Source organism: Podarcis melisellensis (assembly GCF_964234715.1).
Source record: "Podarcis melisellensis genome assembly, chromosome: W".
Classification (NCBI taxonomy): Eukaryota; Metazoa; Chordata; class Lepidosauria; order Squamata; family Lacertidae; genus Podarcis; species Podarcis melisellensis.
This window is the reverse complement of record NC_138535.1, coordinates 10,068,915-10,085,924: the sequence shown is the minus strand read 5'-3', so window position 1 is coordinate 10,085,924 and position 17,010 is coordinate 10,068,915. Positions and strand designations below refer to the sequence as shown.

Below are 17,010 nucleotides of genomic sequence, written 5' to 3'. Positions count from 1 at the left end.
CGTCTCCTGAGCTATTGCAAACTGACCAAAACGTCGCACTTTCCTGCAGTGCAGTATTTTGCAAAAGCAACGGCAAGTGCACTGTATGAGGGAAAGAAGCTCAGAAGGACAATTCGAGGGCTGTGACATCGTTGCCGGGTTGTCGAGTCAACCTGAAAGATGCCTTAGCAGATGTAGTAGTAGTGTCAGATGCTGGTGTGGTTGCTTGAGAGTAAACAGGCAAGACTCTGACCTGTCTTTTCCAGACTTTATTCTTGGTGCAAACTATTTACAGTGAAGAGCGTCGTAAGTTCATGTCTGGCTCAATCGCTATCAGAATCTGGGAGTGGTCGGTCTTTGTACCTCCCCCAGCATAAAAGTCACGTCACCCCAGCCTTTTCCGCCCCTCCCTGCGCTGAAGCCTACTGCGCAGAATGGGTGCTGGCAAGGAAGAGGAACTGCTTCGCAAGATTTTTGGAGGCTCCCTATAACACAACTGCCCTTCCATCTCTCGCCTCTGAGCTGATGGCAGTTCCCTGACAAGTAGTAGTAGTAGTAGTAGTAGTAGTAGTAGTAGTAGTAGTAAATTTATTACTTATACCCCGCCCATCTGGCTGGGTTTCCCCAGCCACTCTGGGCGGCTTCCAACAAGAGATTAAAAAGACATTAAAACATGAGTTGTTAAAAACTTCCCTAAACGTGCTTCTAATGTTTGCGTTTCAGGTCCCGTGCAATGGCAAGGCGGCCGACCGCATTCACCAAGACGGCATCCATATCCTCATTAACATGAATGGCTACACCAAAGGAGCCCGCAACGAGCTGTTTGCTCTCCAGCCAGCCCCAATCCAGGTAAAGGAAGTCACAGTGAAAAATTTTCATCATACAGTGGTCCCTTGGTTCTCAATCTTCATCCCTTCCAGAAGTTAGTTCCGAAACCAAAGCGTTCCCAAACCGAGGCGCGCTTTCCCATAGAAAGGAATGCAAAACGGATTAATCAGTTCCAGGCTTTGAAAAACAACCCCTGAAACATCCATTTAACATCAATTTTACTCTCTAACGAGACCATTGATCCCTAAAATGAAAGCAATCATCAATGTACTGTACTATAAAATAAATAAGACAGTATTGTAGATTATAATTTAAAAAAAAAATTGCCTGCACTGATGATAGGGATGGGGGGCTTCAATCCATTTTCGCAGTCACACCATCCATCCGTAGCTAAAGTCATTGTTTGGATCGGGGGCTTCTATCCATTTCTGCAGTCACACAATCCATCCATCCATCCGTAGCTAAAGTCACTGTTTGGATGGGGGGCTTTTATCTGTTTCCGCCATCACACAGTCAATCCATCCATCCATCTGTCATGCAATCCATCAGTCAGTAGCTGAACTGGGGTCCACACAGTCACAAAAACAAGTTAACCAAAAAAGCCCCAAAAACAGAAACGCAAAATAGCAAAAACAAAAGCGCCAAATTTAATTCGTTCCGGAAGTCCGCCTGACTTCCAGAATGTTTGAAAACTGAGGCACGGCTTTCGATTGGTGCAGGCACCCTGGAAACAATTGCCGACAGCCGTGTCGGACGTCCGGCTTCCGAAAAACGTCCGGAAACCAGAACACTTTCTTCCGGGTTTTCGGAGTTTGAGAACCCATGGTACTACTGTGTGTCCAAAATATTCCTTACTGTAGTCGTAAGATGTTAATGCTGTGATGTTAAAAATGTCATTAAGACTGACTGCTCTGGGAAGTAAAAAAAAAAGCCTCCTGGGTCCTTAATTGTGTGATAAATCTTGCTTTATGTGGCCTTTTTGTAGCACTTGCCTCTTTAAGAAGCTCTTAGGTTTGTTGGTTTGTTTGCAAACTTCAGACCAGGGCGGATTTGATTTAAATCAAATCAATTTAAATCACGATATAAATCACAATTTAAATCACTAGTCAGGCTTGATTTAATTAAAAACAACAACAGAAAGGCATTCCTGCTGGTATAATCTTTAATATATACAACCAGATGAAGGTTTCAGTTTTGGAATCATAAATTTTCAGAGTAGTTTTGACAGTCCTATCAAAAAAGAAATACATAGACTGATCATGATGAAATGATGGCGAGGTTTAATAAGTGAACTGTTTCTATTTGAACAACTTTTCTGCTGTACTTGATTGGAAGGAGAAAAAGAATCATCTTCTTCATAACAATTTATTTTTTTTAAAAAAATATTTATTAGGTTTTTACAAAAAAGAAAAGTACATAACCACCACAAAAGTAAAAAGAATGTAAAAAGAAATAAAACATAATCAAAAATACACATAGAACAGATCAAAACACTAGAATATAGAATACAGTAAAGAAAAGTTTCACCCAACCAAATACAAAAACATAAAAACTCCAATTTTTTCGATCATACTTAATTAACTTCCTTTCTTGACTTCCTCACGCCTCCCTTTTTTGTGTTCCTCTTTACCCAATCAGATACAGCAAATCCTTACCCTCTTTCAGATCTCATTTCTAATTATTAAGTTCATTCTATTATGTCACCAATCTTTTCTCCTCGTACTTAAACACCTTTATAATATTATTCACTTTCGACATAATATCACTTTAATCTTTCCTCCTTTTCTGTTGCATTTTGTATACTTTTTTAAGCTATATCACTAATGCCTTATTATTTCCAAATCCAACATTATTTTAACATTCATAAACTTTGCAGTGTTTCTGCAGATAGTCTTTAAACTTCTTCCAGTCCTCTTCTACTGATTCTTCTCCCAGGTCTCAGATTTTGCCAACTCCATATAGTCTATCACTTGCATCTGCCATTCTTCCAAGGTGGGCAAATCTTGTGTCTTCCAATACTTTGCGATGAGTATTCTTGCTGCTGTTGTCGCGTACATAAAAAACGTTCTATCTTTCTTTAACACCAATTGTCCGACTATGCCCAAGAGAAAGGCCTCTGGTTTCTTAAGGAAGGTATATTTAAATACCTTTTTCAGTTCATTATATATCATTTCCCAGAAAGCCTTTATTTTCGGGCACGTCCACCAAAGGTGAAAGAAAATGCCCTCAATTTCTTTGCATTTCCAACATTTGTTATCAGGCAGGTGATAAATATTAGCAAGCTTGACTGGGGTCATGTACCACCTATAAATCATTTTCATAATATTCTCTCTTAGGGCATTACATGCCGTGAATTTCATACCGGTGGTCCATAACTTTTCCCAGTCAGCAAACAAAATGTTATGACCTATGTCCTGTGCCCATTTAATCATGGCTGATTTAACTGTTTCATCCTGAGTATTCCATTTCAACAGCAAGTTATACATTCTTGAAAGGATGTTAGTTTTAGGTTCTAACAGTTCTGTTTCCAATTTTGATTTTTCCACCTGGAAACCCAGCTTTTTGTCCAAATTATAGGCCTCTCTTACTTGATAATAATAAAGCCAATCTTGCACTTTGTCCTTTAATTTCTCAAAACTATGCAATTTCAGTTTATCTCCTTCTAATTCTACTATCTCCCAATATTTCGGCCATTTGGCCTCCATATTGAGTCTTTTCAGAGCCTTTGCTTCCATGGGTGACAACCACCTTGGGGTCTTGTTTTCCAATAAATCTTTGTACCTTATCCAGACATTAAATAATGCTTTCCTGACAATATGGTGTTTCCTGACAATATGGTGTTTAAAAGCTTGGTGCGCTTTAACCTTGTCGTACCCCATATATGCATGCCAACCAAAAGCATTGTTAAAACCTTCTAAGTCCAAAATGTCAGTGTTCTCAAGAAGCAGCCAATCTCTCAACCAGCAAAATGCTGCTGATTCGTAGTAGAGTTTAAAGTCCCCCCGCTTTCTTTCGCATCTGTTAATATTTTAAATTTTATTCTGGGCTTTTTGCCCTGCCAGACAAATCTAGAAATATCCTTCTGCCACTTCTTGAAACAATCCATCCTGTCCACAATCTGTAAGGTTTGGAACAAAAATAACATTTTTGGCAATACATTCATTTTTATAACTGCAATTCGCCCCAACAAGGAAAGTTTCAATTTAGACCATATTTCTAAATCTTTTTTAACTTCTAACCAACATTTCTCATAATTGTCTTTAAATAAATTTGAATTTTTAGCTGTCATATTGATCCCCAAATATTTCACTTTCTTAACTAAGGTCAAACCAATCTCATTCTGAAACCTTTCTTTTTCAGTCTGTGTTACGTTTTTCTCTAAAACTTTACTTTTTGACTTGTTCAATTTAAAACCTGCCACATGACCAAATTCTTGAATCAGTTCTAATACCCTTTTCGTACTAGATTCTGGCTCCTGTAATGTCAAGACTAGGTCATCTGCAAAAGCTTTCAGTTTGTATTGTTTGGCTCCGACCTGGATTCCTTTAATCTGACTGTCCCTTCTAATCATATTCAACAGCACCTCCAGGACTGAAATAAATAACAATGGAGAGATAGGGCAACCTTGTCGTGTTCCTTTGTCTATCTTAAATTCTTCAGTCACCACATTATTAACTATCAGTTTAGCTTTTTGTTCTGAATAAATTGCACTTATACCATTTTCAAACCCTTGTCCCACCCCCATTCCCTTAATGTTTTTCTTCATGAAATTCCAAGAAATATTGTCAAAGGCCTTCTCCGCATCAATAAAGATTAAAACAGCTTTTGTGTTAATATTCACTTGTAACATCTCCAAAATATCAATTATGTTCCTTGTATTATCAGACAAGTGTCTGCCTGGGAGAAAGCCTGCCTGATCCTTGTGAATCTCTTCTACTAATACTTTTTTTAATCTGTTAGCTAAAATGTCAGCAAAAATTTTATAATCCACATTTAACAGGGAGATGGGACAGTAGTTCTTGAGTTGTGTCTTTTCAGACTCTAGTTTAGGTATAAGCGTAATAAAAGCTTCTTTCCACGACTCCGCCGCCCTCTTCCCTTCCATAATTTCGTTACAAACCTCCTTTAATGGTTGAATTAAGTAGTCTTTCAAAACTTTATAATACTTGGAGGTTAACCCGTCTGGCCCTGGAGATTTGCCCAGCTGCATATTCTGAATGGCACCTTCAATCTCCTGTTCTGTAATTGCGTGATTCAACATTGTCCTTTCTTCTTGAGATATTTTTTGTAATCCATTAAATCTCAAAAATTGGTCTATATCAGTCTCTTTCTGAGGCCCTGGTGTGTACAATTGTTTAAAGTATCTCTGGAAGCACCTTCTAATCTCCACAGGATTCTGGATGTTTTTCCCTTCTATCTCAAGGTTTGTAATAGTGTTTAACTTTTGTCTTTTTTTCAGCTGCCAAGCTAGCAGCTTCCCACATTTGTTAGCCGATTCAAATGTCTTTTGCCTCATCTGCTTTATTTTCCATTCTACTTCTTGATTTATCAGTTTCATATATTGTACTTGGTAAAGTTTAATTTCTCTCAGAATCTCCTTTGAATTGGGTTTCGACCTTAATTTCCTCTCCCCTTCTTTTATTTTTTCCAAAATTTTATCCTTTTTCTCATTTTGAGTCCTCTTTTTTTATAGCATTCTGTTGGATTAGAAACCCTCTCATGACCGCTTTACTTGCGTCCCAGATTACTCTTTTTTCCACCATAGTTCTCAAATTAGTTTCAAAATAGTCTCTCAATGTCTTTTGGGCCTTCTTGATAATCTCTTGATCTCGCAGTAAGGTGTCATTCATCTTCCATCTGAAGGAGCCAGTCAGTGTTAGTTTCATTTCCATCTCTACAGCATTATGGTCGGAGCAAGTTCTTGGGCAGATTTCCACCTTCTTTATCTTAGGTGCCAGTGCTCTAGTTATCCATATCTGGTCAATTCTAGTCCATGTCAATTTGGCTTCAGAAAAGAATGTTTCTTCTCTTTCCAGGGGGTTTTTAGTTCTCCATATGTCAATTAAATCCATATTGTCAGTCAATTCAAAAAAAGTTTTTGGTAATCTGCCCCTCTTTTGTTACAGTCTGTTTCTGTGCCTTGTCCATATTCGTGGATACCACTCCATTCATATCTCCCATCATGATGATGTTATTATAGTCGATATAGTCCAGCATCGTCTCGTGCAACTTCTTATAGAACTCCGATTTCCCCTCATTTGGTGCATAAATACCTAAAATCAAAAAAATTTCTCCTTGAATTTGAATTTCAATTGCCAGAATCCTTCCTTGTTCGTCTTTAAAAATAAATTTAGGTGATAGGCTCTCTTTTTAACCTTATCCGATGCTATAAACTCCTGGCCCAATCTTTTATTAATCAAAATTTTCCTGTGAAGCCTAATCACATGTGTTTCCTGTAAACAGATTAAGTCCAATTGTTCCTTTTTTAATAGATGAAAAACCTTCCTCCTCTTCTCCGGGGAATTCCGGCCGCAAATATTCCAACTTAATAGTTGCAGAGACATGATGCTGTGCTTCTATTTCCCTCCTACTGCTCCCAGAAGCTCTTCCTCCTTTGACGGTGGTATCACTTTCCCTGGCTGATCAGATCCCAAAGGTGGTAATATTGAGCCTAGTACTCCAGATCTTAAGGCTCTCAATTCTTCCTCCACCTCTTTTTGAAGGTCTCCTCCGTGATCACTCAAGAATTTTTCCTTGTCTTCAACCGATCTTATTTTGACTTTTTTCCCTTTATATGAGAAAGATACCCCCTGGGGGAATTCCCATCTGAAGACAACTTTATTACTTCTCAGTAATGCCACTAAGCCTCCGTAGTTAGCTCTAAGTTCAAGCAAATGCTTGGGGATGTCCTTGTAAATTTCCACTCTTGAATCTTGAATCTCTAAAGTTTTCTGGAAGTGCGCGCTCAATATCTTATCTCTCTCTTCCTTCGTTCTGAGGGAGATCAAACAGTCTCTCGACCTGATTTTCCTCCCTCCCTTACCAAGTCTGAACGCACTTACTATCTTAAAGTCCTTATCCTCTTCCAAAGGCCAAAATTTTTTAAATTCCTGTGTAAGATACTCACTTAAATTCTCTTTTTCAAGTTCTGGGACTGACCTGATCCTCAGGTTGTTCTCCTTATTTCTCAGTTCTATCATAGACAGAAAATCCTGATGTTCCCCAACTTGTTTACGCATCGGCTTTATTTCCTGTTGCACAGCCTCTACTTTCTCTCTCGCCTCCTCAGCTATTTTCCGATTCGACGCAGTTTCTTCCAAAAGTTTCCCAATGGTTTGTGCATTTGAACTCACTTGCTGGGTTAAATTGTTAATGCTAGCTGTATTTTGATCAATTTTAGTTGACTGTTCAGTCACTTGTTTGCTTAGGCCATCCAATTTTTCATAAATTTTATTTAGTACAGAAGTAAAGTTCTCTCCTGAGGCCATTCCCTCAAGCCCAGTTTGATCTGAATCTTCCCCTTGTGCCACAGGAAGACTGGGAACAGATGATCTGCGTAGCTGAGAGATTATGCTAGGCTGCTGTGTTTTGGTTTTAGTTGATCTTGTTGTCCTGCTCATCCCACTTCTGTCAAGGTCAGTCCCACGGTTAGCTCTTCCCATGGAAAATCCCCAGCTCCTGAGATGGAAAAATCCCCCAGTGGCTGCACAGTTTCAATACTCCACTAGAGGGAATCTTTAATGTCGCAGTTTGTAAAGTCTTTCTCAATTTTCAAAGTGTCCCTTGAAAATTTACACAGTAGCAAATCACCGGAAAACCTTCCTGAACTTTTTACTTTTGCAGAGTTAGTCCTAGTTAAGTTACATTGTCTCCAAAGAGTACGAGTTACAATCTAACAGTTCAAAACAGCCTGACTGCTCTAGCAACTTGGCAGTCCGATTCCCTGAAGTTCAAACATTTTTGTAAATCCACAAGTGGAGAGGCAAGGATCAAAATTGTCCCTCTCCCCCCTCAATTTGCCTGGGGGGGGGGAGTCTTCTGTTTAAATGTTGGGATTTAGGTCTTTAATATCACAGTCTCTGAAGCATTAGATTAAAACGTCGTTGCTTTATAACTTTAAACAGAGCCGGGAGACGGACTTACTGGTTGCGCCTCCCGCTTCGGTGCCAAATTTAAAGTCAAGTTTTTTCACTTAATCGCCAATTCAAAACCTCCCCTACTCACGGGTAGTTGTTTCTTAGCCGAATAGTCCCAGGAAAAAGGTCAGCGCTCACCGACAACAGCTTCGCGGCTTCACCCCACAGAAAGAGCGATCGACTCTCAGCACCGCGCCAGCCCCGTCACGCTCCGGCACCCCTTACGAGGTCCCTTTACGATTTCGGGGGGCGCTAATGGTGCCTGCTGAGTCCCACGGCCACAGGCTTCCGCTGCCTGCGGTTTTTCAACGGGGGTCTCCGCTTCGCCGTAGCGGACGACCCGTTTTTGCGGAGCTTCCCCTTCACAGAAGGAAGGAGACAGCCATTGTCATTCGCGCCGCCTCCGGAAGTTCCTTCTTCATAACAATTTAAACCATTATTTAACTAAAACAATAACATGACAGCATATGTATCCATGTTGGTTAACTGATGTGGTTAAACATTTTTTTAAAAAAAACAGGCTGAGTTTCTGCACACATGAAAAACTTAAAACAAATTCTTATTTCCTGATGGCCTTTGATGTAACTTAAACAGAAAATCTTTAGAAAGATTTTCCTCCAAAAGCGTTTTATGATTTAAATCGAAACAATCCGATTTAATTTGTTAAAAAATTCTGAAGTACAGTCCCTGGGGGTTTAAGCTCAGACTTCAAAAAGATTCTCATCATGGTGTTTGGATAACGGAGGTGTTTGGTATTTTTTTCTTCTTCTCCACTTAACATCTACAATTTGTTTTCAATGCCAAGCCTCAATAAGAACTTAATTTTTTTTTAAAAAAAGAGGACAGATGGATTTCTGTTTATAATTAGGCATTTAATTGTGCAGCTTTACATAAGACTTGAAAGACTTGATAAAGATGGAAGAGGAGGCAAGATGGCTCTCGCTAATATGAAGCTGTAGTAATGTACGGTGTAGCGGCATCCCACCGCTGCCACCATATAGTAAATGCTCACCCCCCAACCGCTTGCCCCTCCCTTCTCCTGTCTCTGCTATCCAGCCAGACGAGGACGCCCAGGGCAAGGTTGGGAGTAGTATTACGTTTTGCAAAACAGAACCAAACACGACCCGGTAGGGCTGCCACCACTCCCTATGTTCCAGGGGGCCCAAAATCACAACCCAGGGAGAAGGCTATGATCTGTTATCCTGTTTGCCCCCCTACTCCACAAGCTGTATCCACAGACTTGCAGGCAGAAGTTCTACGGTAGAGCGTAACCAAGCGTAAGGCTAGGACTTAGCTATTCCCTCCGGAAAGGCACACAAGCTAAAACAGTTTCATTCTTAAAAGATTTATTTTAAAATAAATTTTATCGGCAACCAGGCTAACAATTTCTGGGGGCAGGGAGCGCATCAATTGTTCAATTAGCATCAGCTGTTTGATTCCTTTCAAATCCTCCACCCCCTCGGCTGTAAGCCACAGTTCAAAATTTTGTGCCATTTTTGCCGAAAAAACCGCAATGTTGTCAGAGAGCCCTCCCTTTTCCACCTTCCGGAAAGCTTTTCGATAAGGTTCAGGGTGTAAGCCATGCCGCTGCATGACTAATCTTTTAAAGCTTTCATAGTCATTTATTTCATCTGGGGGAAGATGTCCCATAAGCTCTGACAAGTCACCACAAACTAGAGGCCGTAACACAGCCATGTACAGTTCCGGTGCCATGCCCATGTCCCGGCAGGTCACCTCAAACAGATTTAGGTAACTAAGGACATCTGTGGGAGGGTGGTATTTCTGAAACACCTTCCAGTTGAGGTTACTTAAAGTCAGTCCTGGAGGGGACCGTTGGTTTCGATCTCCCCCCCTCCTCGGGACAAGTTCATACCTTGGCGTAGGATCAGGAGGCAATTGCCCCTCGACGCGCAGCTGCTCCGCTGCCGTTGTTGCGTATCCACGCAGGGGTCTCTGGAAGTACTCCTCCTCCTCCTCCTCCTCCTCTGCCACGTACCTTCGCACCGGCACACGCACCTCTCGAGCCCTAACCGGCGAGTAGACTCTGCCTGGGCTGATCGAACGCTGTCTCACCTTCCGGCGGGCGTCGGGCGCAAGCTGCTCTCGACGGCAATCTCCCACAGTCACCTCCTGGAACTGCTGTGGCAAATCTTGGTAGTCACGTGCCATCCGGCCGACTCTTGGTCTCATGGGTTGGCCCATCTTGGGAAACTTCTCCCGGCAGCGGAATCCACCGTTCACCGGATCCCGGACCCACTCAACATCATACTCCTCCGAGACGTCCATCTCTCTAGACTCTGCATAAACAGAATAATTCTCCCTAGGACGTGTGGAGACCCTTGCCGCCTCCACTTCCTCACGAGGAGATAGCGTTTGTTTAATGGGAGTACCCCTCCCTCTGTCCATGAGGCAGGACTCTCGCTGGCCCCTCCGGATTACGCTGGCCTCCGCCAGTTCCTCTTCTGACTCCAGGGCTCACAGTTTTAGGGGGTTCGGTTTCCACCGGGAGAGAGCTATCTTCTCCCTCTCCTCCCCATTGATCTAAAGTCTGTAATGATTGCTGCTGCGAAGTTGCCGAACTGTCCTCCATTCTCCTAACTATCACTATCCAAAAAAAATAAACCACCTGTAACCCACAAAAGATTCGTGCCAAGTTTAAAAGATCAAAGTGCCTTTCCGCGGGAAGTTCAATCCCACCACGCTGCCAACATGTAGTAAAGTACGGTGTAGCGGCATCCCACCGCTGCCACCATATAGTAAATGCTCACCCCCCAACCGCTTGCCCCTCCCTTCTCCTGTCTCTGCTATCCAGCCAGACGAGGACGCCCAGGGCAAGGTTGGGAGGCGTATTACGTTTTGCAAAACAGAACCAAACACGACCCGGTAGGGCTGCCACCACTCCCTATGTTCCAGGGGGCCCAAAATCACAACCCAGGGAGAAGGCTATGATCTGTTATCCTGGTTGCCCCCCTACTCCACAAGCTGTATCCACAGACTTGCAGGCAGAAGTTCTACGGTAGAGCGTAACCAAGCGTAAGGCTAGGACTTAGCTATTCCCTCCGGAAAGGCACACAAGCTAAAACAGTTTCATTCTTAAAAGATTTATTTTAAAATAACAATAGAAACATGCTAGAATAGCAGGCACATCTTTTGAACGTTACAGATAACAAAATAACAAAGGTACATTGTATCTAACTCTACATACTCACAAGCTCTAACACAAAATAGGATAGCTGAAGTTCTTTAGGAAGCTGTTAGTTGAGGACTTTTGAAGATCTCCATCTCAAAAGGCGAACGACGGCTATTAAGCTGGAACAATAGAGCCTGGCATCTTTGCGGTTTGCAGAGCAAAGGCATAGAGCAAAGAACAAGACAATTCCTTGATCTTTTATCCACAATTTGCACCCTGCGTCGTAACTTTCAAGCCAATCATAAGACTCAGATTATTTTCAAATACACCAATGACCGGCTTGCTGGTCAATCAATTTACCTCTTGACAGCTGGGCCAATTTGGAATTTTAAACTTTAAATCAAAGGGTTCCTCCCTTCCGTGGAAATTAGCCCGAACCACATTCCCAGGCAATTCAAGGACAGATAGCATCCTTGGAGGAAAGGATGTTTACACCATCGAACTCAGGTGCTAGTTCTTTTCATTAAATCAAGGCCTCCTTGGTTCCAATAAACCTTTCAGCTGAGGAGTCAGCTAGTCTGAGATTTTAAAGACACACAACTCCTTTCCCAGGGTCCCTGTGGCTGATGAATCTCCCACAAGGCCTCACTCCTTTTGCTTGGCCAAAGAATAATTTTCTAAATATTACTAACTTTACTACAGAAGCAGCATGAAAAAATATATTCCTCCCTTTCTTTGAGGCGAGTAGGCGTTATGCGCTGACTGATTTTGCAATAATTTGAGATAACAACTTGGAACAATATACAGTGCATTATGAGCGAGAGAGAAGGCTAAGTGGTGTCTAGCAGCGCCCCCCCTTTAGGGCCCAGAGGGGGGAGAGTTTCAGTCTCCAAATGACTGATATTTGTGGAATACAGTTTCATTGTAATATTGCAAACAGTTTTGCCTAACAAGATCAACAACAGACCAAATCTTAATTCTAAATCACTTGGCCACCAAGTATGCTGACAATGGCCTAAAAGCCCTCCACGTCGCCTTTATAGACTTTAAGCAGGCCTTTGATCTAATTCCCAGGAACCAGCTATGGGCAAAATTGGCAGCGACATCTATGGACCGCCGCCTTCTCCTGCTGATTATTAATTTGCATACTAATACCTTCCTGAGGATTAGGCTAGATAGCAAGGGGCTAGTCTCCAATCTGGTTGCCACCACTAGGGGGGTAAGACAGGGCTGTTTGCTTGCCCCTGCCCTGTTTAATTTCTATATTAATTCGCTAGTGGTGCATATGGCAAATACTGATTTCCATCCACCAAAACTGGCAGGACGAGCCTTGAATGTCCTGCTGTATGCGGACGATGCCGCCCTATTAGCTACGTCCCCCATCGGATTAAGGAGGATGCTTCGAGCTCTTCATGAATATGTGACCCAACATGAGCTCCAACTAAATTATGCCAAGACCAAAATAATGGTCTTTGTCGCTCGACCGAAACCTAATTTATAGTCAATTAATGGTATTCCTTTAGAGCAGGTCAGTTGCTTCAAATACCTGGGTCAGGTTGTTAGATCAAATAGGTCCTTCTTGGCGCACAGAGAATACATAGCCTCGAACGCATCGAAAGCAGCCTTGGTGATTAGAACCCTGTACTCTAAGAAACAGGCACAAACTGTCAAAGTTGCCTTGCGACTCTTTAAAATGAAAGTCCTCCCTCTTCTACTGGTGGGCATTGCCTTGGGCTCACGTAGGGACTTTGAAAAATTGGGATCTATCCAAACCCAATTCCTCAGGGCCATACTCAGGATCCCCCCCTCCGTGGCAGGCGCGATCATGAGACTGGAAACGGGTTGCCAAGCCTTTAGGTATGTGGCCCTGAAAGCGAAGTTATGGCATTGGCTTAAGCTTTGTTTCAGACCGGCAGGTTTGGCCCCCTTGATTCTGAGGGATAACTTTAAAACTCCATGGGAAGGGGAGATAGTGGAGGAAGTGCAGAAGTGCGGGTTGTCCTCCCTTTATATAGGGTCCATGACGTATAGCCACGCAAAGGCGGTGATCGCCCAAAGATTAAAGGATATTGCGAGACAGGAGGACATAGCCCGTGTGAAACCAGGGCTGTTTCTGGGGGAACAGATGTACCGAGCTGCTCCAGCTCGCTACCTGGCGGATGTCCACTACGTGGAATACCGCAGACTATTTACCGCGGCTAGGCTGAATGTTCTCGACTCGGCGGTTCTGAAGGGAAGATATGGAGGAGTCCCATATGACCAGAGATTATGCCATTGTGTGTTGGGTGAGGTAGAATCCACAGAGCACATTTTACTGAGCTGTCCCTTCTACAATGATTTAAGACAGTGTCTTATAACCCCATACTTACCCCAGCTTAGTCCCCGACAAAGAGGAAAGCAGACAGCATATCTGCTAGATAGGTCTTCTAGGAAAACAACTTTGTCAGTGGCTAAGTTCCTTTTCCTGGCACTCAAGCGTCGGAAACGTACAATTGAATGCCTTGATGTGGGTTATCTGTGAGAGGTTTAGTGCTGTGGCCCTACCTTGTTCATGTACCCCTATGGTGTTTTGGTTCATAATTCTGTATTGTGTTTTATTTCTGTAAAGGTAAAAGGTAAAGGTACCCCTGCCCGTACGGGCCAGTCTTGACAGACTCTGGGGTTGTGCGCCCGTCTCACTTAAGAGGCCAGGGGCCAGCGCTGTCCGGAGACACTTCCGGGTCACATGGCCAGTGTGACATCGCTGCTCTGGCGAGCCAGGGCTGCACACGGAAACGCCGTTTACCTTCCCGCTAGTAAGCGGTCCCTATTTATCTACTTGCACCCGGAGGTGCTTTCGAACTGCTAGGTTGGCAGGCGCTGGGACCGAGCAGCGGGAGCGCACCCCGCAGCAGGGATTCGAACTGCCGACCTTTCGATCAGCAAGTCCTAGGCGCTGAGGCTTTAACCCACAGCGCCACCTGTGTCCCTTTGTTTTATTTCTGACTATCGGTCAAATAAAGGAATTGATTGATTGGTTTTGCCTAACAATTTAACTTGGAAGGTACTGGTTCAATAAAGGTCAAAAGGAAGATTTGGACAATTAATGAGTTGCCGCGCCATTAAACTTCAGATAACAGATTTGGACAATTTCCCAGATTGGAATGGAGTCAGAGGAAGCTGCGCTGATAAAAAGACTGTTGGAAAAATGTATACTAACAAAGCTGTATTCGACGGATGAAAGTTTATTATGTTTAACATGATTGAGAATCATGGACTCAGGGACGAAGAATTATAAAGCGTCAAAATGGAAATGTGGAAAATATGGAAACAACGAGGAGAGGCAGGACTGAGATGTGGAGATATGTGTCGAGACTGGTCGTTGTCCTCTTCAGATCACCACACAAACGCTTCTTGTTCTTTTATAACTTATTATAAGAATCTTATAAACGGTTCTGATCTTTAAATGTTATTCCTCAGAGTCACTTATTTCAGATACCTTCTGAACTCTGCTTCTCCGTGACCAGCCACTCTCAAAATGGCGAAGGAGCTGCTCCTTTTGCTTTCCCGCTCTTTTTTCTAACCTCCTGGCTAGAGCTGGCTTGTATCTCCTCTCCTCCGAATCTGAGCTAGAACTTAACCCTTGCCTTTCCTGGGAACAGCCGGCCCCTCCCTGTTGTTCCTCTTGCTCCCTTCTATTAGATTCACTGCTCTCCTTCCCCCCTTGGGGAATGCTTTCTCCCTCTGAGAAACTGGAAACTTCTAACTCTTCCCTGACATCATGCTTCAGAGATCCAGATCGTGGGGAGCTCCGAAAAATTTATAATTATAATTTGGACTATAATTTGGTCTTTTGTATTGTAGTTTTTTTTATTTTAATTGGAGTATTATGATTGGATATATTAACTGGATGTTTTTATCGGAAAATCAATAAAAATGATTTAATTTTAATTTTAATTTTTTTAATTCTTAATTATTCTTCCGATAGATTTATTGCTTTATTGTTTGGCGCCCAGCCACGCTTCCCCTGCGAGTCTCCGCAGCTTCTGTTTACGCAGTGTGGCTTTGGAGCGGTCGTAAAGCAATTAGCAGAATTACACAGCGTCTGTGTGTCGAAAGGGCAGTAAATAAGTCCAGACGTTTCTTCTATCCTAATATCTCTTTATTGGGAACAAAATAGCGTATTTACAAACTCCAATTTCCATCTGATTCAAGCTGCATTTTCTCTGCGTCCTTCTCTCTCAGCTTGCAGCAACGCAATCCACTCAGCTCACTTCCTCCTCTCAGCAATCCACTCAGCTCACTTCCTCCTCTCATGCTCAAGGCACAGAAGGTTAACCCTTCACTACACCCAACAATTATGTGATCTTGCTTTCTGTGGCCTTTTTTGTAGCTTTTGCTGGAAGACACGGTCCTCTTTAAGAAGCTCTTAGGTTTTTGGATTTTTTTGCAAACTCTGGATATCTTGCCAGAGGTATTTTAGGTAAGGATATTTCAAAAAAATTGAGTGAAATTTTTCTATATGCCACTGCTGCGGCCAGTACATTGGTAGCAATGAATTGGAAAGGGGAACCAATCCCGACGCTATCAGATTGGAAATTCAAATTACAGGAATACATGGAAATGGTGCAAATAACCAAGAGATTGAGAGGCAATACAAAACAATAATTTAGTCAAAAATGGGAAATGTGTAAGATTTACTTATAGAAATATAATAGTGGTATCGATGGCAGCGTTCAAATGACCCTTGTTTAAAGGTATAGCGGAGAAATAAGGTAAAGGGTACAAACTGTTGTAAGAACGTATTGGAAAATACAGAAAGAATAAGGTAACAATGAAGTACATTAATAATAATTATATATATACCCACCCATCTGGCTGGGTTTCAACACTAGAAAGGAACTTTGCATCGGGTAATGATAGGAAGTCTGCTTAACATTAGGAAAAGGATCGGAAAAAGGAGACTGCACAAATTTAACCCAAGTAATTTTTGCCAATTCATAGAAGGAAGATTTGTACATGGATACTTACTTTTTTGTTGAATTAGGAGTGTGTATATTATTTATTCAGGTAGGTAGCCATGTTGGTGTGATGCAGTCGAAATATATAATTTTTTTAAAAATGTCCAGTAGCACCTTAGAGACCAACTAAGTTTCTTCTTTATATTATTTACATTATTATATTAATATTATATTTATATTGTTTATATTATTATTCAGTGTATCCGAAAAAGTGTGCATGCAAACGAAAGCTTGTACCGAGAACAAACTGAGTTGGTCTCTAAGGTGCTACTGGACCATATATATGTGTGTGTGTGTGTGTTCATTCATGAATTTCAATAAAGTTAAAAAATAAAAAGCTTTGGATATCTTGTTTCGCTGCCTTACTGTATTTTAATATTTTTTTGGGAGCCGCCCAGAGTGGCTGGGGAAACCCAACCAGATGGGCGGGGTATAAATAAATTATTATTATTATTATTATTATTATTATTATTATTATTAACCCTCATTTGTTTGCCTTCCAGGCGATGTGGCTGGGCTACCCGGGAACCAGCGGGGCTTTATTCATGGATTATATTATCACCGACCAAGAAACGTCCCCGGTGGAAGTGGTGGAGCAGTATTCCGAAAAACTGGCTTACATGCCCAATACCTTCTTCATTGGCGATCACGCGAATATGTTCCCACACCTGAAGGTATTTGAGAAGAGGGCAAGCGGGAACAGTCGGCTTTTTACTGCCGTCTTTTTTCTTGGAAAAAGGCCCAAATCCAAATTGTCGCGTTTTTTCAGACACGTTGTACATATTTCTTTCAGAAAAAAGCCGTCATCGACTTCAAATCGAATGGGCATATCTATGACAACCGAATTGTTTTGAACGGCATCGACCTGAAAGCATTCCTCGACAGCCTGCCTGATGTGAAAATAGTGAAGGTCAGGAAAATTTGGGCGTGTGTAGGT

General features: G+C 42.2%; 1 protein-coding gene across 2 annotated transcripts in view; it reads left to right on the top strand.

Annotated features, from left to right (window-relative positions):
* LOC309361132 (UDP-N-acetylglucosamine--peptide N-acetylglucosaminyltransferase 110 kDa subunit-like) overlaps positions 1–17,010 on the top strand; it is a 145,353-nt gene that overhangs the window by 98,655 nt on the left and 29,688 nt on the right. For both annotated transcript variants that reach the window (XM_081896081.1, XM_081896080.1), the window contains exons 15-17: positions 703–828; positions 16,577–16,747; positions 16,867–16,983. In XM_081896081.1, the coding sequence (XP_081752207.1) occupies positions 703–828; positions 16,577–16,747; positions 16,867–16,983 (414 nt within the window). The remainder of the gene's footprint in view (positions 1–702; positions 829–16,576; positions 16,748–16,866; positions 16,984–17,010) is intronic.